At 58.5% G+C, this 22,984-nt stretch overlaps 1 protein-coding gene across 1 annotated transcript in view; it reads left to right on the top strand.

The window, feature by feature from the left end:
• CORO7 (coronin 7) overlaps positions 1 to 22,984 on the top strand; it is a 52,864-nt gene that overhangs the window by 3,764 nt on the left and 26,116 nt on the right. The window contains exons 4-9 of the mRNA XM_055561246.1: positions 3,283 to 3,353; positions 3,736 to 3,919; positions 7,172 to 7,248; positions 15,172 to 15,222; positions 20,769 to 20,855; positions 21,312 to 21,394. Of these exons, the coding sequence (XP_055417221.1) occupies positions 3,283 to 3,353; positions 3,736 to 3,919; positions 7,172 to 7,248; positions 15,172 to 15,222; positions 20,769 to 20,855; positions 21,312 to 21,394 (553 nt within the window). The remainder of the gene's footprint in view (positions 1 to 3,282; positions 3,354 to 3,735; positions 3,920 to 7,171; positions 7,249 to 15,171; positions 15,223 to 20,768; positions 20,856 to 21,311; positions 21,395 to 22,984) is intronic.

Below are 22,984 nucleotides of genomic sequence, written 5' to 3'. Positions count from 1 at the left end.
TCTTAGCCCTGTGTGCTCGTCTAGAGCCCAGCAAATCACCTCTCACAGCAGGCATCCTCCCAGCCAGGCAGGCTGCTGAGGGCCCTCCAAGGAGGGGGCGGGTTGGGCTGCAGAGCCAGAGATGGGCCCTCACAAAGAGAGCTTTTGTCCACCCCTGCAGCTGCTCTGGGGGCGCCCAGCAGTCCGCCTGGCAGCCTGCCCGCATCGAGGGAACAGTTTGGTCTTCTCAGGCTGCAGCAGCGCCTCTTCTTTCCCCGTCCAGCTGCAGTGGCCACGGGCCCAGACCCTCTGGCCTGTGTTCCTGGCCGCCTGTTGGGTGGCCTGGGGTGAGAGAAGGGCGCTGATCCTTCATCCCCAGTCTGGGTGTGCAGCTCAGTGTCTCGGTCCTGATGCAGAGGGTGGCGGTTAATAAGATGATGGTAGTGAAGAATGATGGAGCTTTCCGTGGGCGCTCAGCGCTGTCTTCATTTTCTTACCCCATCCTTGTTTAAAACTTAAAACTTTGTCAAGGTATTGTTTACACACTTATAAATATTGCTTGTTTTATATGACGCATTTGATGACTTTTGTTAAAGTAACAGGGTCGGGTATCCCACCATTGAGTTTTAGAGCATTTCCATTATCCTGGAAAGACCCCCCTCATGTCCCTTGGCAGTTAATGTGTTTGCCTCGGGCGCTGAAGCCTCAGGCATTCATGGACCTTTCTGCCTCTGCAGGAGGGGCTGCGAGCTACTGTGTGGCCAGAACTGGCCCGCTGCCTGTCTTTGTAAATAGTTTTATTGGAACACGGCCACGCCTCTTCATTGACTTACGGTCTGTGGCTGCTTTTCCCAACAACTGCAGAGCTAAGGAGATGGGTACCGTATGTCCCTCGAAGTCTGAAATGTTTTCTGTCCCGGCCTTCACAGAAAACGTTGGTTGATTTCTGCTCTGTGGACTGGCCTTCTCTGGACATTTCACATAAATGGATTCACGTTATATGTAGCCTTTCAAATCTGGTCTGTTTCATTCGGCATAATGTCTTTGTGATCCATCTAATGTAGCCCATAGACGAATTCTGCTCTCATACCTTTCTGAAGTAGGTTTTTATTTTTATTTTTTATCTGACTGCGCCATACAGTTTGCAGAACCTTAGTTCCCCGACCAGGGATTGAACCTGGAACCATGGCAGTGAAAACACCAGGTCCTAACCACTGGACCACCAGTGAATTCCCAAGAAGTAGGTTTTTAAATAACCGATTTTTCAGCTAAGAAAACCAAGGCTCAAAGGGATTATTAGGAACTTAGTGATGTTGGCATTGCTGCTGGCAGAGCCAGAGTCAGAACCCAGGTATTTTAGGTACAGTGCTGTTGGCTTTGTGATTTCTTCTTCACAGGGAAGCAGCCCCAAGTTGGAGCTGCATATAGAGTGGTGAGGGCCCTGTTACTGGAAGCTGGACTGGGCTTTGTTGGTGGATCATAGCCTCTCTGTGGCTCCAGCTTTTCAGCACCTCTGCCCAAGGGAGCAGCCTTGCCCGGAAACTGCTCCTGGGGGCGCTTCACTCCAGCTCCTCAGAATCTACCCTTGGGGCACAGGCACTCCTCTCCCCTTTGGGTGCTGGTTGAGGGTAGGGGGGGACTACAGTGACAGGGGTTTTGGCTATTTCTCTGACTTTGGGGTGCCCTTCCTTCTGGGACACCTTCTGCCTCTCAGCTCTCAGGTGGCGCTTTGGTCCGGGGAGCAGAAGGCTGGGCAGTATCTGGAGACCATTTCTGCAGGACTGGGCTGGGAAGCAGTGGCCAGCAGCCTGCTCTGATGTGGGAAAGGCCGCGAGCTGTTGTGCTGAGGTTGTAGGTTCTGAAGCTGGGCTGACTGCCTGACCCTCAGCCTGGCCCCTTCTTAGCTGTGCAGCTCTGGGCAAGTTACTTAACCTCTCTGTCCTCGTGTTCTCATCCTCCACTTGGGGATGAGGTCACACTGCCATCCTGAGGGTCATTGTGAGGATTTGGTGAGATGTAGGACCATGGTCAGGCCACGGTCCTACAACCCAGCACAGCTGGGTGCCCAGACTGGCTGCTGCTCATTCCCTTGGGGAGGCCAGAGTCTACACCCAGCCTGGGCCCTGCCCCGTCCTGTCAGGAGCCCACAGGGTTGGGTGGCAGGGATTCTGTGATCATGAGTCCAGATTGGGATTGTCCCAGGAGTGCCTGTCCCTGTCCACCCCTTCTCTTCCTTGTCTCCAGGGTCCACTGGCCTGGGATGACAGTGTATCTGCTTGGCCCTGCCAGGGAGGCTGGCAGGAGGGTGGTCGCTGTGCTCCTTGCCTTGGTGACTCAGGCCTGGCTGTCCTGCTCCCATCTCAACCAGCTCTACCCCGCTGAAGCCCCCAGTCTCACTTCCCTTCTGGGCTCTGGCTCGTTCCGTGTGCTCCATCCCCCCTCCTCATCCCCCCAGAGCTCAGCAGTTCAGGTTTTTCAGTTGCAAGGATCTGAGACCAACTCCAGCTTTCATAAGCCACAGAGGGCTTTATTGGGAGACTCTTGGGAAGCTTCCAGAACTGAAGGCGCAACTAGACACACAGGCCTTGGGAGGGTCCTGCTCAGAGCTGACCGCCACCTCCCGGCTGGCTGCTCTCCACCCAGGCCAGTCCCTAAGGTGCCCTGCCATTTGGCCTCCTGTTCCCAGTCTTGTTCCCTTCAGAGAGAAGCTGGCACCTGGGCTTGGGGAGGGTGAGCTCCTAGGTCGGCAGTGCCACCCCAGCCCCCTCCTGCCCGGTGCCCTGACCTGTGCCACCCTCAGTGTTCTCCCGGGCCCAGTGTGCCCCTCCAGGAAGCCCCCCTCCATGCTCAGCCCTCCTCTGGCTGCATCCGCAGAGAAGTGCATGTCCCTGTGGAGGTGGGGAGGGTCCGTGAGCGCTGAGTGGCCTGTGGTCTGTCCTGTTTGTGATTCCCTTGGGGGCTGACACTTGTGTCTGTTCACCCGAACTGGGCTCTGGATTTCGGGCGAATGCAGGTGCCTGGTGACGTGGGGAGCTTCCTACCCATCCTGCCAGTCTCCTGCTGCTGGGCCCTTGGCCACTGAGGGCAACAGGGCTCTGGGCCTGTGTCTGGCAGGTGGGTACTGTGGTGTTGGCCCACCATCTCTAGAGTGCACTCCCCTTGAGGATTTCCAGCCTGCCATCGTGTGGGCAGAGGGGTCAGCCCAGAGGCCCTGGGCTGTGGTTCCACCTTGGGAGAGGGCACAGTGGATTGGAACAGGACATTCGTCCTCGTCTGGCCATGTCAGCTGTTTCTCTCCCACAGACCTGGTCACGGACTTGGACTTCTCCCCCTTCGATGACTTCCTCCTGGCCACGGCCTCAGCCGACAGGACGGTGAGTAGAGCAGCTGGAAGACCTGTTTGAGGCCTTATGAGGCCCAGGGCCCTGCTGGTTCCCAGTCCAGCCCCTCCTGCTAAGTCCCGCCCCCACCCAACATCAGCTCTCGTGCGCCTCCAGGAACTTGCTCTGAGCCACGGCCGTGACCTGTGCCCTGCTGCCCAGCTCCTGCAGACAGGAGGGCCCGGGTGGTGGGAGGCCTGGAGGGAACAGAGCAGAGCACCTGGCTCCCCCACTCCCACATCTTCCTCTTGGCCCCCGAGCCCGCCCCCTCCCTTCCCCTGGGGTGGGGGCACCCCGGACAAGGCTGGATGGAGGCAACGAGACCCCCTCCTGCCCCCTGCCAGCCCTGGGCTTAGAGACTCACTCTTTTCTGCAGGTGAAACTGTGGCGACTGCCGGCGTCTGGCCAGGCACTGCCCTCGGGGCCCGGGCTGCTGCTGGGCCCCGAGGACGCCCAGGTGGAGGTGCTGCAGTTCCACCCCACCGCCGACGGCGTCCTGCTGAGCGCGGCGGGCAGGGCCGCGAAGGTCTGGGACGCCACCAAGCAGCAGCCCCTCACAGGTAGGGCCGCTGCGACGGCCCCTCCCCGGGCAGCCCCGTCTGGCAGCACTTTCTGTCTGTTTGCAATTTTGGTAACGTGAGTTTCAAGACACGTGTTGGGTTTCATATGTGTGTGATATATGTGTGTATGTAGCTACGTGTGTATTTGTTCATCTGTGCATGTATATATAATTTACAAGACTTGTTAACAAGCACCCTGACCCTCCCCACTTTCCATAGACGTCTGTTTTCACCTCATTTGGCTGTTTTTTCTGCTTTCTCTTTCATATGTCTAAATAACTTCCTTATACTGTTATTTCTTGAATTATGTGTCATTTCAGTTTTGAAAGCAGACTGCTAATTTCTCCTGTAGGAGATAAGAATTTTGCTGTCTCCACTACTTGCCCCTCCCCCCTACAGAGCTGCTTCTTCATTTCCCCCAGTGTAGTGTCCTGGTCCATTGGACTGCTACAACAGAATCCCACAGACTGGGATTATAACTGGGTTGTAAGCAACATTGATTTCTCAGTTTCGGAGTCTGGAGGTCTGAGATCCAGGCACTGGAGAGGACCTGGTTCCTGGTTTGCAGGTGGCCGTCTCTTCACACGGAGGCAGGGGTGAGGGAGCTCTCGGGGGTCTCTCTTATAAGAGCACCGAGCCCTTTCATGAGTGTGACCTCATCACCTCCCAGAGGCCCTACTTCCAGATTCCATTCCCAGTGGGAGTTAGGTTTCAACCTGTGAATTTGGGGGCACACCAACATTTAGACCATGAATAAGTAGCGACGGCTGTGGGTTAGATTCTTTAGTGTTTGTGTGGTTTTGACCCATCAGCATGACCCACCACGGAGCCTAGGCATTTTCTGTGACAGCATCACCAAATCCTTTCTGTGGAGTCCTTCTGGACAAGCTCATCCCCTTTTTAGGGGAAAGATGTGAAGCTCAGAGAACTGAAGGACAGACTTGCCCTGCAGGGCTGTGCAGACTGTCCAGGGTTGGGCAGGGTCACCGTGGTGGTGTCCCCTCCTCTGGGGCAGGACAAAGGGCCAACAGTATAACGGAGTGTCTGAGGGACCCGCCTTCTGACAGCATCAGTTCCTGAGAAGTCACTCAGTGTTCACCATGGAGCCGTCTTGTGCCCCAAGGGACCTGAAATTCAAGGTGCTCCTCACCCCCAGCGTGCTCCTGGTGCAGCTGAGACCAGCCCGACCTTGCAGTGGAGGTGAAGGCCACCAGGTGGTGTGTCTTCAGGGAGTCGCCGCAGCTGTAACTTCCGTCTCAGGCCCTCCTCGTCTGCCCAGCGCTGTGCCGAGGGCTTCACACAGGGGGCTGTTGCCATTCCCGTGTAGTAGCTATGGTTAAATAACGTGACTGAGGCCGCAGCGCAAGCGGGTGACAGGGCTGGGATTAACTTGGGGATAGACCTTGGCATGGTAGTTACCTTGGGCTGCAGAAAGAGTTACCACCAAACCCAGAGGCTTAAGAGAACTGAAAACATTTATCAGCACCAGGGATTTGGGAGCAGCTTAGCTGGGTGGCTCTGGCTCAGGGTTTCTCATGAGGTCAGGGGTCCCACTGTCAGCCGGGGCTGCTGTCACCTGAAGGCTGGACTGGGCCAGGAGGATCCGCTTTTTAGGTGGTTCACTCTCCCGGTGCAGGCTGTGGGTGGGAGGCCTCAGTTCTCCCCTGTCGGCCTCCCCGAGGGCTGCTTGATCACCCTCACCACCTGGCAGCTGCTTCTCCAGGGGACAGTCCCAGAGAAGCTGCAAGGAGGAGGCCACGGCGCGGTTTATGCCGCAGCTTTGGGAGGTGCACGCCCTCTGCGAAAAGCCAGTCACCAAGTCCTGCTCACACTCAAGAGGAAAGGACTTGGGCTGCACATTTTGTTCATGTATATTTTACATTTGTTTGGCTGCACCAGGGCTTAGTTGTGGCACGTGGGATCTAGTTCCTTGACCAGGGATCGAACCCAGGCCCCCTGCATTAGGAGTGCCCAGTTTTAGTCACTGGACCACCAGGGAAGTCACTGGGCTGCACATTTTGAAAGGAGAAGGTGTTAGTTTCCTAGGGTTGCCATAATAGAATACCACAAATTGAGCAGCCTGAACATAACATTTATTATCTCGCAACTCTGGAGACCAGAGTCTGGAATCAAAGTGTTGGTAAGGTTAATTCCTTCTGAGGCTGCGCAGGAGACTCTGGACCAGGTTCCCCGCCCAGTGCTCCCATGGCTCCCATGCTCCACGGCTTCCGGTGCTCCCATGGCTCCTGTGCTCCATGGCTTGTGGTGCTCCCATGGCCCCAGGCTCCATGGCTTCCAGTGCTCCCATGGCCCCAGGCTCCGTGGCTCCCGGGCTCTGTGGCTTCTGGTGCTCCTGTAGCTCCTGAGCTTTGCAGCTTCCAGTGCTCCCATGGCTCCCATGCTCCGTGGCTTCCGGGGCTCCCATGGCCCCATGCTCCATGGCTTCTGGTGCCCTGTGGCTCCCGGGCTCTGTGGCTTCTGGTGCTCCCGTGGCTCCTGAGCTTCACAGCTTCCAGTGCTCCCATGGCTCCCGTGCTCCATGGCTTCCAGGGCTCCCATGGCTCCCGTGCTCCTTGGCTTCTGGTGCTCCCATGGCTCCCGTGCTCCGTGGCTTCCGGTGCTCCCATGGCCCCTATGTTCCGTGGCCTGTGGATGGCTGTCTTCCCTCTGTTCATGTCTTCTCTCTGTGCATGTTTATTTCTCGGTCTGATTTCACAAGGGCACCATTCATACTGGATCAGAGTCCGTCCTAGAGTTATCATCTTAACTTGATCATCTGCAAAGACCCTATTTCCAAATAAAGTCGCATTCACCTGTGCTGAGGATTGGGACTTTCACATCTTTTGGGGGGGAGACACGATTCAGCCTGTAACTGGAGGGGTGTCAAAGAATTTGTGGACACATTTTAAAACTGTCATGCTATTCGGGGAGGGAGTGAGGAGGGCCCGAGCAGGTGCCCAGGGCAGGGGTGTGTGTGACACTTCCATGGGCTGTGTGGCCCACTGCAGGGGGATGGGGAGGCATGTTGGTGGCGGAGCGAGCGAGGTGACCCAGGATCAGGGAGCTGGCTGGGGACGTGGCCTGAGAAGGGTGGAGCTGAATGAAGCCTCGCCCCCAACCTGGAGGCCCTGCTGCCCTGGCAGAGCTACCCCCAAGCCAGGCCCGCCTGCACCCGCTTCCCTGAGACCTTCACTGCCTGGGACAGAGTGGTGGGACCCTGGACCCCTCCTGACCTTGGCTGCTTCTCTGCAGAGCTGGCGACCCACGGGGACCTGGTGCAGGGTGCCGCCTGGAGCCGGGACGGAGCCCTGCTGGGCACGACATGCAAGGTAAGGGTGGGCGGTGAGACTCGAGAACATGCCTGCCAGGGCCTGAGGCATGCCCGGCTCTGCCAGGGCCGTCGCGTCGCAGAGCCCAGGACCCCAGCAGTACCTGTGAGGCTCCGCGGTACTTGGGGAGCAGCAGAGAACTGAAGCCAGGATGGCTATTCCTCTCTGCTACCCTCACTCCTCGGGCTCATACTTGTCTCTCGAAGCCCCCGCCCCACTAAGGAAAGCCCTGCACTGGCCCTTGGGGGCTCCCTTCATCACCCTCAGCCTGCGCCTCCTGGCTGCTGGCCACTTTGTGACCATGGCGGAGGGTTGTGTCAGGCAGCATCCACAGCGGGGCACTGTGCCCGCCCCTCTCCCCTACGCAGTCAGCAAGCCTTAGGATCCTTGGTGACGTCAGGTCCTGTGCTGGTGGGGGCGGCCCATGTAGGTCCGGGGATCATAGATGAAAAGACAGTTGTGACCCCTGACGGTGACCCAGGCTGTTTAAAGAGGGACCAGAGGTGCTTTGAGTGGTTGGAGAGGCCAGGGAGGCCTGGCCTCCGACTGGGGGCTGGGAGGGGAGGGCTCCTGGTGCAGGGCCGGGGGAGCGGGCTGTGGCGGAGGGCAGAACTGTGAGCACACCGTCACGCTTGTTACTGTAGAAGCAGCTGGAAAGCAGCGGAGTGTTTAAAGCCAGACAGGGTAGGGTGTGAGGGGAGCAGGTCTGCACCGTGAGGCTCCCCGGCCACAGTGTGGACAGGGGAAGGAAGGAGGGGTGTCCAAAGCAGGGGTGGAGCGACCTTCAAGGGAGGGAAGGAGGAGCCTTCTGGGCAGGGGGCGATGCAGGCAAGACAGAGTACCCGTGAGGGCTGGGGGAGTCACGAGGCCGGCTCCCCGGTCGCAGGCTGGAGGAGGGCCTGCCCCCAAGACTGGGGTCGGAGGCCCCTGGGACGTCCCAGTGATGTCCGTTGAGTCCAGGGACTGGGCTTTGGGCAGCGGTCTGAGCTGAAGGTGGGGGCCTGTGTTCATGTGGCACCCTCAGGGATGGGAGCCCCGAGTGGGAGGGAAGGGGTGAGAGGAGGGAGAGGGAGCGAGGAGGGACAGAACCTGTGAGGAGACAGGGAGCCCCCAGTGGGTGGAGGACGCATCCGGGGAGAAGTCTGCATGGAAGCAGCTGACAGCGTACCCCGGGACTCGAGTCTTGCACGACCTTCAGGAGCCTGTGGGGTGTCTTCTGCCTGAAGCCGCCCATGAAAGAAGGAGCCTACACAGGCTCTTATGGGAAGTGTGGCTCAGGCTTCCCAGGGACAGTGAGGTCGGGGCTACCCAGCTGAGGAGGGGACAGGTGTCCGAGGCAGAGGGACTGACCTAGACACAGTCCTCACAGACACCGAAAGAGACAGGGAGGGAGGAGACATGGAGACAAGGAGGGAAGGGGATTGTCACAAAGTGTTTCCTTTTGATCACCCAAATACAGTATTTTGCTGTCACTTCAGTCGTGTCTGACTCTTTATGACCCCATGGACTGTAGCCTGCCAGGATCCTCTGTCCATGGGATTCTCCAGGCAAGAATGCTGGAGTGGGTTGCCATTCCCTTCTCCAGGGGATCTTCCTGACCCAGGGATCAAACCTGCATTGGCAAGCAGGTTCTTTACCACTAGCGCCACCTGGGAAGCCCAAGTATAGTGTTGGGTTGACCAAAACGTTATATCTGGGTTTTTCCATAGCATCTTTTCTCTTTTTTTTTTCTTCCCTTAATATTTATTTATTTATTTGGCTGGGCTGGGTCTTAGTTGTGGCATGTGGGATTTTTAGTTGGGGGCTGTGGAATCTAGTTCCCTGACCAGGGATCGAACCCTGCATTGGGAGTGCAGTCTTAGCCACTGGACCACCAGGAAAGTCCCTCTGTACATAGTATCCACATTAGTCTACCCTGTACTTTTTTTTGTCCAGCATAATAATCATTTTTTCTTTCAGCTTATCAAAAATTTAAGGCGTGTGACAGGAAACATTTTATCACATAGATTCACAGTTTGCTTAGTGGAGCCCTGCTCTCAGAAGTGTGGATCACTTCCACTTTGCCTCACTGTGTAATAAACTGTAACATTTGTATGTATCTCTATAGACCGTTGTTTCCCTGCGTTCTCTGTGACTTCCTTAGCCTGGAGCAGGGGCCGACTTTTTCGGTGAAGAGCCTGGTGGTAGAGACTCCAGGTTCTGCAAGCCAGACTGTCTCCCTCAGTGCCGCCTGGTAACAAAGTGGCAGCCGTGGACAGTACATGTATGACGTGAGAGCTGCAGCCTCGTGGCCAGGCCAGCCTGTGGCCTCTGCCCCACGTCCCCTCGGCTCCAGGCCCCCACCCCAGCCCTAGGCAGGGTGTCTGGGGAGCAGGTGTCCAGGGGCTGGACATGGGTCATTTCCTGTGGAGCAGCCAGAGGTGCTAGCCCTCCCCGGAGCTCATGGCCCAGCTGGGCCTGGTGTGAACCGGACCGCAGTGTGGTTGGAGCCCCCAGAAGGGTCACAAATGAGGCTGCAGAGGGATTAATTGGGAGGCAGGCGTGTCTCCCGGGGATCCTGCCGTGTTCAGAGGCGGCCAGTGAAGGCGTGCGGCCACGGGGAGGGGAGGGTGGGCTGAGGGCAAGTGAGGATGTGTTTTGAAAGGCATTAGGCACCCTGGCTGGGGGCCTAGCGTATGGGGTGACCTGATCAGATGGCGCTGTGGGGGTGGGGTGATGGCGAGGAGCACAGCAGCCTGGGAGGGGGCAGGACAGTGAGGAGTGACTCCCTTGGGAGGGACTGCCGGAGCCCAGGAGAACCTAGAGAAGCCGGGGCGGAGTGAGAGCCTCCGGTCTGGGGCTTGTGTATGGAGTGCTTGGGGGCTGCATGGGAACCGTCCCTGTTGAGACAAGGGGCTCACGTTGTCCCCACGCTGACCGTGTGTGTGGCTGTGGGTGGCGATGCGGGAGGGGTCACCGCTGTGGGCCCTCAGCATCCAGGGCTGAAGGCCCTCACTACCCAGCCTGCGGCCAGGCTGCCCCTGAGGTACCACCCCCAGGGGTTCCCAAGCTCCAGACTGGCCTCCTGCTTTGCCGGGCTGGAGGTAGGGGGGTGTTGTCCAGCCCCTTCTCACCAGCAGTCTGAGCTCCATTTAGCATCAAAATTGGGTGCGAACTGGGGCAAGTGGAGAGAGAAGATCCATCTAGTCATAGAGCCCCACTTCCCCATCGGGTCCCAAGGCGATGACTCAGATCCTTGCCTACTTGGTGTCTTCGTGGGGAGGATTGGTGCGGCCATCCAGCTCCGAGTCTGGTGGAACTCTGGCCCTCTGCACCCGGAGCCCAAAGGCGCAGGGACAAGAAGCAGAGATTGCCCAAGGGCATCGCTGGGGTGGTGCCCGCTGGAGGCCCCCCCGCCCCCTCAGTTGCTCTGCCTGTGGGGCTGGCCCGCGCAAGCCCCTTCCTGCTCTCCTCCCAGCTGCTGCTGCGGGAAAGAAAAAGTGGCCGCTAGGGGGCACACTGCCCCCACAGATGGTGGACGTGTCCAGCTAGGCCCCCTCGGCAGGGTGGGCTGGGCCCGTGAGCCCAGCGCTGTGCTGACCCCGCTGCCCAGCCCTGCAGCCCCCACCGGCGCCACCCCAGCCCCCAGTGCCCTGTCTGAACCCTGGTCTGGACCTGACACTGGGATTCTGCACTCCATGGCCCAGCTCCCCAGGTGCCTCTGACCTCTGAGAATTGCTGCCGTCACGCCCAGCCCACCCTGGGTTTTCCCAGGTCACAGAGCACGTGAGTGGTGGAGCTGGCGTCCTAACCCTGGCCCTTTGGTCTCCACGGTGGGGGGAGTGCCCTTTGCTGCCAGGAGGCCTTCTCTCTTGCCTGTCACCTCGAGATCCAGTCCCTGCCACTGCTTAACCCGCCCTCCGTCTGGCTCCTGCTGCTGTTTCTGTCCTCAACCTCCGGTGGTTCTTTCCTGGCCCCCACTGTCTTTTCTGAGTCTATTGCTGTCTCTCTCTGTGTCTCTGTTTTTCCCCATTCTCTCTGTCTCTCACTGTTCTTTCTGCCTCTGTCCTGTGTCCCTCACTGGCCCCGTCTGTCTGATCTCTGTCTCTAAGCAAACTTGTCCCGAACCTGAGACTGTGGAGTGGACAGTGCCTCAAGGTTAATCCCTGGACTGTGCCTGGTGCCCACCTGGCACATAGCAAGGGCTCAGTAAACTACAGCCGCAAGGCTGTGCTGGGCGAGACCCGAGAACCCTGGGACCCTGCCGGGTGTCAGGAAGACGTGGCTTTCAAGGACTTTCCAGGCTGGACCCCCTGCCTTGTCCATCTGTGTGCTTGCCTGGTCCCCCCCATTTATGCCATGCCCTCCCCGCATGACTTTGTCTTCCCTGCACGTCACGTGCCAGCAGACTCCCGTCTCCTCATGTTCGATCATGCTCTGTCCCTTTCCTCGAATGCCTTTCCCTTTCCAGCCCAAGCTCCGCTTGTCCTTTGGGCTCAGGTCAGGTCTGGTTCCTCCCCAGAGTTAACCTGTGACCACCTCTGAGTGGCAGACACCAGCACTGTCTGCATCCCAAGCACCCGGGAGGGACCAGGCAGTCAGGGCCGGGAGTCGTATATCCCCTTCCATCCCCGCTCCATCTTGCATCAATGAGGTGCGCTTGTTACAGTTAAACCAATGTTGCTACAGTAACTAAAGCCCACAGTTTACATTAGGGTTCACTCCACGTACTTCCTGTGGGTTCCCACTAGTGCACGACGTCATGTGTCCCTCCTTACAGCATCACACAGGATAGTTCTGCTCCTCAAAGAAGGTGGGCCGTGCTTAACCCGTTCACGCCTGCCTGCCTCTTCCCAGACCCCCGGCAACCACTGATCTTTCTGCTGTCTCCGTAAGAGATTCGACTTCTCCTGGATGTTGAGTGTCACATAGGTGGAATCATGGAATGTGTAGCCTTTCCAGATTGAATTCTTTCATTTACTTAGTAATATGCATTTATGTATGGGTCTTCCCTACCTTTTTGTGGACTGATAGCTATTTTATAAATTTTGGCATAAAAACATATAAAATTTACTACTGTAACCATTCTAAGTGTACAGTTATCATATTAAGTATCTTACATCGTTTTGAAGTTGAAACTCTGCACCCATTGAACAACTTCTCTTTGCCCCCTTTTCCAGGCCCTCGTAATCATTTTACTTTCCACACCTAGGAATTTGACTACTTTAAATACCTCATATAAGTAGAATCATACACTGTTTGTCTTCCTGTAACTGACTTTATTTAGCATAATGTCCCTCAGTAATGTTAGTCGCTCAGTCGTGTCCGACTCTTTGTGACCCCATGGACTGTAGCCCACCAGGCTCCTCTGTCCATGGAATTCTTCAGGCAAGAATACTGGAGTGGGTTGCCATTTCCTTCTCCAGGGGATCTTCCTGACCCAGGGATTGAACCCAGGTCTCCTGCATTGCAGATAGATTCTTTACTCTGAGCCACCAGGGAAGCCCGTAATGTCCTTAAGCTTTATCTATATTATAGCATGTGACGTAATTTCCTTTTTCATTCTGAATAATGTTTCATTGAATGCGTTTTGTTTATCCATTCATCAGTCAGTGGACCCTTGGATTGCCTCTGGATCTTGGATTTTGTGAATAATGCTGCTATGAACATGGGTGTGCAAATATTTCTTTGTGACCTTGTTCCCAGTTCTTTTGGGTTTATACACAGAAGTGGAATTGCTGGATCATATGGTAATTCTATTTTTAATTTTTTGAGGAACTGCTTGACTGTTTTCCATATCATCTGTACTGTTTTATATTCCCACAAACAGTGCATAAGGGTTCCAACTTTCCACATCCTCACCAACACTTGTTATATTCTGTTTTGTTTTTTTTTTTTTAATTAATTCATTTATTTTTGGTCACACCCAATGGCATGTGGAACTGGCCCAACTAGGAGTCAAACCCATGCTCCCTGCATCGGAAGGGTAGAGTCTTAAACTCCTGACCACAAGGGAAGTCCTATTCTGGGGTTTTTTGACAGCAGCCATTCCGTTGATGTGAGATGCACAATCTTAACCATGATTTTGATTTCTGTTTCTCTGGGGATTAATCATGTTCAACATCTTTTCACATGCTTGTTGGCCATTTGTGTATCTTTGGAGAAATGTCTATTGAAGTCCTGTGCCCATTTTTAATTGGATTGTTTGTTTTTTGTTGTTGTTGTTGTATGAGTTCTTTATATTGTCAAACGCAAGGTCACCGAGGTTTTCTCATATGCTGTTTTCTAGAGGTTTTATAATAAAGGTTTGCACGTTAATGTTTAAATCTGTGATCCAGTCTTAGTTGATATTTGTGAAAGACGTAAAGTCCATGCCTAGATTGATTTTTTTGCCTGTGGACACCCAGCTCCAGTGCCATTTGTTGCAAAGACTGTCTTTGCTCCTGTGTTGAAGACCAGCTGGCTGTAGCTAAGGAGGTCTCTCTCTGCTGTGTTCCGTTCCGTTGGTCTGTTTGTCCGTCTTGTGTGGACCCACACTGTCCTGATTCCCAGAGTTCTAGAATATACTCCAGAGCAGCCATCCTCCTCCACCTTTGTTCTCCTCCTTTTCTGCTGTGTCGACATTGTGAGTATCTTCCCTGTCCACATAAAGTTCAGAATCAGTGGGTTGATATTCACAAAGTAACTTGTCGGGATTTTCATTGGGATCGTACTGAATCTGTATGTCAAGTCGGGAAGAACTGATATCTTGACAATACTGAGTGTTCCTGACTGTGAACATGGATTAGCTCTCTGTTTAATTCTGTGATTTCTTTCATCAGAGTTTGGTAGTGTTCCTTGTGTACATCTTATACATATTTTGTTAGATGTATAGCTAAATATTTCTGGGGTTTTTTTTGGGGGTGCTGATATAAGCAGTATTGTTTTTCATTTCGAATTCCAATTGTTCATCGCTGGTTGATTGTTGTTTGAAATAAGAAAATATGAACTGTGCTGATTGAAACAAAGGGGAACCATGCTAAGATGTAAAAAGGAAAAGCTGACCACCCCTCACCTGCCTCAGCCCTGGTTCCCAGTGTTAACACACGTCCCGTGCCTGTCAAGACCTTTCTCCTTACTCAGCACTCTTGCAAAACATACAGGAATGTGGTCAGACAAAGGGGGGTTTTGTTTATTTTTAACCACAGTAGAATCACACCACCACGAATTACTGGGCATCTTCCCTTTTGCATTTAACAATTCATGACGGCCAAGCCTGTAAACAGTCAGTGGATATAGATTCTGTCCCCCTCCCCCAGTTCTTTATGCATGTGTGTTTGTGTACACGTTCACACACTCACACACGCAGAGAGATTGTTCCACAGAAATAAAGCTGTTTAAAGCATGGGCATTTTATTTTGGTATTTTTTATTTCTTTTTCTATCTGTTCCCATCCCCACCCTTGGGTATTCTGAACCAGTAACTGCATGCTGAGTGGACAGATGTGTAAGCTTGCCATCCTGGTTAGACGCCAGGTTCAGTGTAGAAGTGATGTTGTCCCATGAGCCCCTCTAGCCTGGACAGGCCCAGACACGTGCGGCAGCTGGGAACCTCGAGTTTGGTTCTGGGCTTTGGTTTCTCTGTCTGTGACAGGGTCGTAGAATAGCACAGCTTCGCAAGGTGGTTAGAAAGATGGGGTGAGATCATATGCATAGTAGGTGCTCAGGAAATGTGAACCCTTGTCACTGGGTTCTCTGTCGTGGGTGCTTGGGGCTGGCAAGGGGGCCTGCCCCTTGCTGTGAGGAGGAGGAACCCGGGCTGGAGAAGGGTTGTCTGGTGGGTGATGCCTCACCCTGTGTACTACAGGAGGACCATCAGAGCCTGGGGTTGGGAGAGGCTGGCCTACCGGCCCCCAGAGACCCTCCCTGCCCTAACTGTGCTGTTTTCTCTTCTCGGCTTTTCCAGGACAAGCAGCTGCGGATCTTCGACCCCAGAGCAAAGCCCGAGGCTGCCCAGGTGAGTCGTGTGGGCAGCAGGGCTGGGTTGAGGCTGCAGCAGTGTGGGCAGGGCAGCTGGCCTCTGGCACACAGGTTCTGCCATGCCCATGCCCTGGCCCAGGCCCAGCGGGCACATGAGGGTCACCTGGGTGGTGGTTCCTGCTGCTCAGGCTGCTTCTGGGAAGCGTGTTGGGCCTTGGGAAGGGAAGGTCCAGCTTTGACCACAGGGTGGGGCGCAGCCAGGCTGCCCACAGGCCTTCAGTGGGGCCATCCTGTGGCTTCAGGAAGCTAATTTGAGAGGCCAAGTTCCTCTTCTTTGAGACCCTCATCCCCACCCAGCTTTCCTGGTACTGTCAGCGGAGGTTGGCCACAGAGGAGCAAAGAGACCCAGCCCCTGCTCTCTGCACCCCTCCAGGTCCCGGGCCCTGAGTGTGTTTGGTCCAGTGTCCCAGCCAGCGCTGGGGGGCCTGCCCGACCCACAGGCCGTGGGCCCTGAGCATGTTTGGTTCGTGTCTGGCTGTGCACAGGTGCGTGTGGCCCCTCAAGTTCCAAGAGGGAGGCCGGGCTGCGGGTTCATGCTGCAGGCACCGAGCCACTGGGGACTCGTTCAGTCATTCGAGGGCAGCCCGCTGCCAGGCACGGAGTGTTCCGCAGTGAACAACACAGGGCAGTTGCTGGGGGCTTCTCTTGTGGGAGTGCTTTGACGCTTCCCTGGGGAGCTGGCTCGGGGCAGAGGCTGGGGGCTTCTCTCGGGGCAGAGGCTGGGGTGATGCTGCAGACAGCCTGGGGCAGGACAGGCTGGCCCAGGAGCCCGAGCGAGGGGCCTGTCACCTGTATTGTGGGAGCCGTCGGGGTTATAAGGCAGCAGTGAGGTGGATGGGTTTACATTTTTCAAAGTTTTTCTAGAAGCTGAGGTGCTATCTTTCCCAAGGAAGGTGCAGTGCAGTTCAGGGTCCTGGCACCAGCTGGTGGCAAGAGCTCCCCAGCGAGGCCCCAGGCCCAGCACAGATGCCTCAGCTCCGTATCTAGGGCCTGTTCCCCGCCCGAGGTCAAGGCTGAACCACCAGTCTAACTCCAAGCAGCAGTAGCCAGGGGGCTGTATTCCCTGAGACACACACACACAACACACAGACACACACACACACATCCACCAGTCTAAACCCAAGCAGCAGTAGCCATGGGGCTACATGCCCCCGACCCAGTACGTACACACACACACACACACAGTCTAAACCCAAGCAGTAGTAGCCAGGGGGCTACATGCCCCCGACCCAGTACGTACACATACACACACACACACACCCCTTCACACAGCCAGCTGCAGCTCTTTGCCTAGGACAGGGCGGTCAGCTCCACCTCCAACTGGCCAACCACCTAAAGGAGGCCCCGTCCTGGCAGGTGAGCCAGGCCCAGCAGAAGTGGCTTTGGCCCCACCCTGGCCGTGCTTCCACCCACAAGGCTGGCCCCTGATCCTTTGGCCCCATCGCCCTGTGACCAGTGGGCCAGCCGTTTGAGCCTCAGGGCAGCCTGAGCAGCTAGCCTCCCTGCAGCTTTCCGCGGCACACCTCCAGTGTTTGCCCGAAGAGAAGGACCCGGCTCAGCTCGAGGAGAGAGACAGGGCACTGTCCGCTCAGCTTTCTCCAGTCGCCCTCTCCTCGCCAGGGTCTGTGCAGGCCCCGGCGCAGGGCACCCCCATCCCAGCCCCAGCCAGGCAGCGCCCCTGGCCCGTCCCCCAGCTGAGCGCTTTCCTCCCCTCCGTCCCCCTCAGTGAGGGGGAGGCGGCAACGGCACTGAGGTGGAGATGCGGTGGCCGCCGTCCAAGGGCTGCAAGTTCAGTGAGGCGGGGGGAGCCCCCCTGAAGGGGGTTTCTGGGCCAAGGAGACCTGGGAAGAGCGTGGGTGGCTGCCACCCCCTCGCTGCTCCTGGGCCCGTGCCTGTGCTCGGCCCCTCAGCCTGCGGGCGCGGGGGCAGCGGGGCCTGGAATGCCGCCCTCCGCCCAGCCCTGCCCCCCGCTTCCGCCAGGGCATCTGGCCCGCACCTGGCTTCCATTAGGAAAACCACTGCTGGCGGCCAGGTTGGCGTGAGCCGAGGGGCCAGCTCGGGGGAGAAGCCTTCTGGGAGCACCTCCTCCCGGGACCCTCCTCGCCCACCAAAGCGGGTACTGCCCTCCCTCCGGCCTCTGCCCCTCCTGCCCCCCGGGCCATCCCTGTGGGCTGGGACCTGGGGGCTCCTCCCCCTACTGTCTTTTCTGGGCCTGGCCCCTGGCAACCAGAGCTTGGAGCAGGAGATGCTTGGGCGGCTCCCTCCTGCTCACGCCCCCTGCTTTGTGTTTTGGGTCCATTGATGACGGATTGCTGTGTCCCAGGCCCTTGGTGTGCACAACCTCCTTCCACCCTCCTGAGCATCCTGTCAAGTCAGCCCTTTGGTCACTTTTGTCCCCAGGGTCACAACAGCTCACTGCAGAGGCAGGTTCGGTCCATCTGACTCTGGAGCCCCGGGGCTCCAGAGCCCCTTCACTGTGCCAGGGCCCCAGGGGCTGGGGAGAGGGGATGGCTGAGGCCCTGAAGCCACGGCCATGCCAGGGAAGGTAGCTGCCGTGGTGAGGGGGTGCCCAGGGATGGCGAGGCTTGGGCTGGCCGGTCTGGGCAGAAGCAGCCAAAGGACCCCTGGTGCGGACAGAGGCAGGTCTGGGGGCCGGCATCGTGACTGAGAAGGGGCACGGGTGGGTGATGGGGGGGTCTTACTGCCGGAGGAGGTCCCCTCAGCCCAGACCAGCTCAGGGCTGCTCCTCCAGCCGCCCTGCCCCTCACAGGAAGCGTTGCCGTGGCGACAGAGAGGGGGTTTGGCGGCACTGCAGCAGCTGGAATGCCGGGTATGCGCCCGAGCTGGGCAGGCGCTGCCTGGCCGCAGCCCTCCTGTTCTCTCCTTGGGGCCAGGTGTGGGGGAGACATGGACGGAGGAGGGGGGACTCCTCCGACTGCAGGACACCCAGCCATCTGTGAGAGGGGAACCCCAGGGCCTGGCCCTCAGGCTTGGCTCACCGTCAGGGGCTCCCTGTGACAAGGCTGGGTCCATGCTGCCGCCTGCCCTCTGCCCCAGGAGTAGGAGAACCTGGGGATCCCTAGGGGAGGCTCCTTCTCTCAAGTCCCACTGAGGTCAGCAGAGAACTTGGCAGGTTTGAAAACGAAAGTCACTTCAGACCTCTGGGATAGAGGCCTCTCCTAGTTGCTGGGGCTTCTCGTGGTCCCTGGGCAGACTGAGTCGGGTGTACCCACAGCAGGCGCGCTGGGCCCAGGCTAAGCTCCGACCTGGCCTCTGCTTCCTGAGTGCTGTGCCCTCTGAGGCCCGAGGCGGGGATGGAGAGCCGCGGGGCGAGCCGGATGGGCCTGTCCGCACTGCCTTGCCCGCCGCCGCCTGCTTCCCCGGGGCGGCAGCTGCACACCCGAGCTGCCTGGGGGGCCGGCCTGCCGGGCAGCTCCTGGTCAGCGCTGTTGCCTTTGGTCGAGCCTGTCCCCTCGCCGGTCCCCTGTCCCCTCGCCGGTCCTCCGTCAGCTCCGTCTACTGAGAACAGGAAAGGAGGTGGGCGGGCGACTGCCCTGCTGGGTCACTGGGGGCAGACAGCTTCCCCTCTCTGTGCCTTTGGTTTCTGCAGGCCTGGAATAGGAAGGTGGGAGACACGGGCCAAGGAACGTTCTGTCCAAACCTGTGCCTCTAGAGGGAAAGGCTCCCCCACTGCCCACAACCTCTGCAGACCCTGGGTGCCACCGCCTCCCCTGAAACCCCCTCCCCTGAGACCCCCGTGCCAGCCGTGCCGGCCTCCTGAGTCTCCGAGGCCCCACCCTTCACAGATGCCAGTCCCCACGCTGGCTCGCGCCCGTCGATCTTTCATATCTTTCAAACCCTAACCCTTTTCTCAACTGTACTTCGTGTGCCCCGTGACCGTGCTTCTGAAAAGCGCACATCGCCATGTGTTGGACTCACCCCCAAACACTTCTGCCGTAGCAAGTCCGTTACAGTGCTCAGGTCACAAAACTGACCTGCACAGTCAGGTGAGACCCCCCATCAGCCACCCACGCCCTCCTCAGTCACAGTGCGGCTGTCAGGCACACGCTGCTGGGAGCAGGGCTTTCCCCTAGCCAGTCTGACCCGAAGCTTGCGCCCTAACCTGCTGACGTCGTTGCTTCTCTTTGGTTCACGTGGGCCCTTCAGCCTGCGTGTTCCGAGTGTGGGGACCCTTTTCTGTTTCACTGTGTCCCCAGTGCCCAGTGTCACGTGCAGCTTGGATATTCACGTTACGAAAGAACAGATGAGTGCACAGTCCTGCCTCACCCAGGACGTGAGCGTCCATCTGAGAAGTGTCCAGCCCCACCGCCAGCACCCAGCGTGGTGCCTGGCCAGGGAGAGGGCTGTGGAATGAACGAAGGGTGTGTGAAAGCTGTGCGAGCCGTCTGGCACTCCTTACACGGGATGTTTGCACACTGATGAGAGGGCGAGAGAGCCCAAGTGACGCTGATGACTGACCCTGGGGTGCCGGTTCCGGAACTGACCCTCGCCCCGACCCCTCAGCCCATCTTGCGTGAAGCGAGGGACGTCGGGCCCCAGTTCTCAGGCTTCAGCCTAACTTCCTGTGCCGACTCCAGCCGGGTGGGAAGGGAGCAGTGAGAAAAGCTACTCGAACGACACGGAGCCGTTTCCGACGGGCTCCCACGCCGGGGTCGGCCTCCGCGGGCTGAGGAGGGGGTGCCGGGCCAGCTCTCCTCAGCCGCCTCCCTCCCTCATTCATTCCCAAGGAGATCGTGGGAAGCCTGGAGGAAGCTGGCCACGGTTTGGGGTGAGCTATTTTTGGTAACAGGGTCTTTCGTCTCAGGCTCTAGGGGCCAGGGTGACTGGGAGGGAGCTGTTTGCATTTCCTCTGGCCCCCTTGGCTCCCCCCCACCGCCTGGGCCCCAGGGACAGGGCCGCCCGCAGTGTGAACTTGCCTCCCCTCCCCAGGCCCGGGAAGCCTTCCTACTGGCAGCCCCAGCACCACAGGAGGGCCGTGCTCTGCCCCCTCCAGTGACTGTTCCCTGCGCTGAGCACCAGGCCCTCTCCCCGGCCCCCTGGCAGTGTCAGGAGGCAGCAGTAATTCTTGTAATCCCCCGATTTGCACGCCGCTTTGTGGCAGGCCTGTTCCTATCACATGTGGTCTCAGTTGATCCTCGCGACAGCTCTGGGAAGCAGGCGGCTTGGGCCATGAGCCGGGAAAATGAAGTTCTAGGAGGGCACTGGGTCCCAGAGCCTGAGGACGGTGACCGGCAGAGGTCGGTGACCAGCACCCGAGCGCCCCCTCTGGGGCACCCACAGGGACAGGGATGTGCCACCATCCCGAGCCCCATGGCCACGTCAAGAGGGGCCTTGGCAGTGCACAGAGCAGCCGGACAGAGACTAATCCCAAGCTTGGTGGCCAGGTCGGCCCTCTGGGTGCAGAGCTGGCCCCAGCTGGCCGCTCCTGCCCTCCAAGGGGCCCTCGGGCGAGTGGACCCCTGAGGAGGGCCCTGGAGCTCAGTGCCATCTTTCTTCCCCCAGAGCACATCAGCCCATGAGAACAGCAGGGACGGCCGGCTGGTGTGGACGGGCACCCAGGAGCACCTTGTGTCCACTGGCTTCAACCAGGTAGGGCTCCTCGTGGCCAAACTGGACATAAACACCACGAGGGCGGGATGAGCCCCTCTGGGAGGCAGGGGCCGCGGCCGGCTCCAGGCCTGTCCATATACGGCCCTGCCCCGCGTGCAGCTGGGTCTCAGAGCCCCAGGGGACCGACGGCCGCTGAGAACTGGCAGATTCCATTTGCAATAGCTAAGCCTGACCCTGGGAACTGTGATGGACACCCCCAGGGACCAGAGTCCACGGAGGGCCCCGCCCCCTTGTCACCTATGGGTTCTTAAAGGGGCAGGACATGAAAATCCAAATCCTCCCTCCCTGGCGTGCCTCACCGCCCCCCCCGCCCCCAACTCCCGTGACTGCCCTCCAAGCTCTGCTCTGGGGCAAGTGCCCCCGTGCCAGCCCGTGTCCTTGGCCCCGGGATTCCTGCACGGGCCCTTCTGAGCCCCTCTCTGCCCCTCCTTGCAGATGCGAGAGCGTGAAGTCAAGCTCTGGGACACCCGGCTCTTCTCCGCTGCCCTCACCTCGCTCACCCTGGACACGTCTCCCAGGTAGGAGCGGCCGGAGCGTCGGGTCGGCTGGCGGGTGTCGAGGGCCCCGTGATGTGTATAAGTGCGCGCCGCTGGTCGGGGGCAGGCTTCTGCACGGGGGCTTGTGCCGGTGTGTTTTGGCCTTCGGGGAGGAGACTGTGATTCCGCAGGTGGGGGATAAGGTACGTGGGGATGCACTTGATTTTCTGTGAGCGCTCTGGTGGGGCTGAGGACTGGGACACCGAGGCTCCGATCGAGAGGTGGACGTGGGGTGACGTGGGGTAACGTGGGGTCTGGAGGCAGGCCTTGGACCCGCAGGCTCAATGAGACCCCAGCCCAGGCCCCACGCTGTCACTGGTAGTCCTGGCCGGGTCGGGGGTGCGGGCAGTCACTTCATCCTCCCACCCTCCTGCAGGTGCATACAGGAGGGTTTACCATGGCATCCACGGGGTCCTGGCCGAGCCAGCTCGGTGCCAGGACTGCCCAGGCCTGAGGAGGCCGGCTCAGGGGATCAGGTACAGGGGGCTGGGGGAGGAGGAGGCGGAACCTGGTCCCTGAGCTCTGACTCGGGGTGGCTTGCTGAACCCCCTACCCAGGCAGGGACCCGCAGAGCCAGGACAGGGCCTTGGTTCTTGGATGTCCATCCAGCCCCTTTCTCTCCCATTTTACAGCTGGGGAAACAGTCACAGGTGGCGCGGCACTCCGCCCAAGCTCCAGGAGCAGGGTGGACGGTGAGGGGGCAGGCTGAGTGCCCAAGGAGCTCCTGCCAGGGTGGCCCCGCTGAGAGCCCCAGGGAAGGGGAAACGGCTGGGGGGCAGGGACCCTCCACTCATGTCCTCTCTCACGACACAGGGAGAGGACGGGGAGCTGGAAAGGCCCGTTTTGCAGATGAGTGGGGCGAGGGTGAGTGAGGCCCCCCACCTTCCTTTTAAGTGCACAGTGGGCATGAGGCCTCTGCCTGCTCTTGGCCATGGGGATCCCAGGGGGTACTACCAGGACCTCCTCCCTGCACGAGAGGACTTAGGGCTCTCAGGCCTCCTGGCTTCGTGTCCAGCAGCCCCTCCCCCAGCCCTGATGCTGCACTGGTATCTCATCCCCTAGGCCTCCCCAGGCCAGACACCCCCTTCCCTGCGGGCCCCCCAGCAGAGGGAGGGGACTGGCCCAGCCTGGACAAGGGAGTCTGCACTGACCAGCAAGGGCTCATCACCCCACCACTTCCTGCCTTCTAGACTCCGCCCCTGATCTGTGCTGGTTACCCACCCCCACCCCACAGGAGCGGCCCCCGCCCAGCCCCAGCGTGGCCCCTGGGGGAGTTAACGATGCCCAGACCCCATGGTGCCACTGGCCAAGGCTGACCCTGTAATTATAGCAGTTAAGAATAGCCTCGCAGGGCCAGTGAGGCCTGGAATTTCTCAAATCACTCCCAGATGGGCGGCCAGGCCAGTGTCCCGCCCCCTTCATCCCCCAGTCCTGGCCGCTGCCCCACTGGGCCCACGCCCTTGGCAGAGGAGCTGGGACTCTCCAGCCCTCTGCAAAGCTGGTGGACGCCAAGGCTGCATGCCAGCCTCCAGGCTGGCCCGAGAGCTGGTGGGCCCCCCACCCCCAGGCTCC

Source organism: Bubalus kerabau, chromosome 23 (genome assembly GCF_029407905.1).
Source record: "Bubalus kerabau isolate K-KA32 ecotype Philippines breed swamp buffalo chromosome 23, PCC_UOA_SB_1v2, whole genome shotgun sequence".
NCBI classification, from domain to species: Eukaryota; Metazoa; Chordata; class Mammalia; order Artiodactyla; family Bovidae; genus Bubalus; species Bubalus kerabau.
Note: the sequence above shows the minus strand (reverse complement) of the source record. Positions and strands in the feature narration are given on the sequence as shown.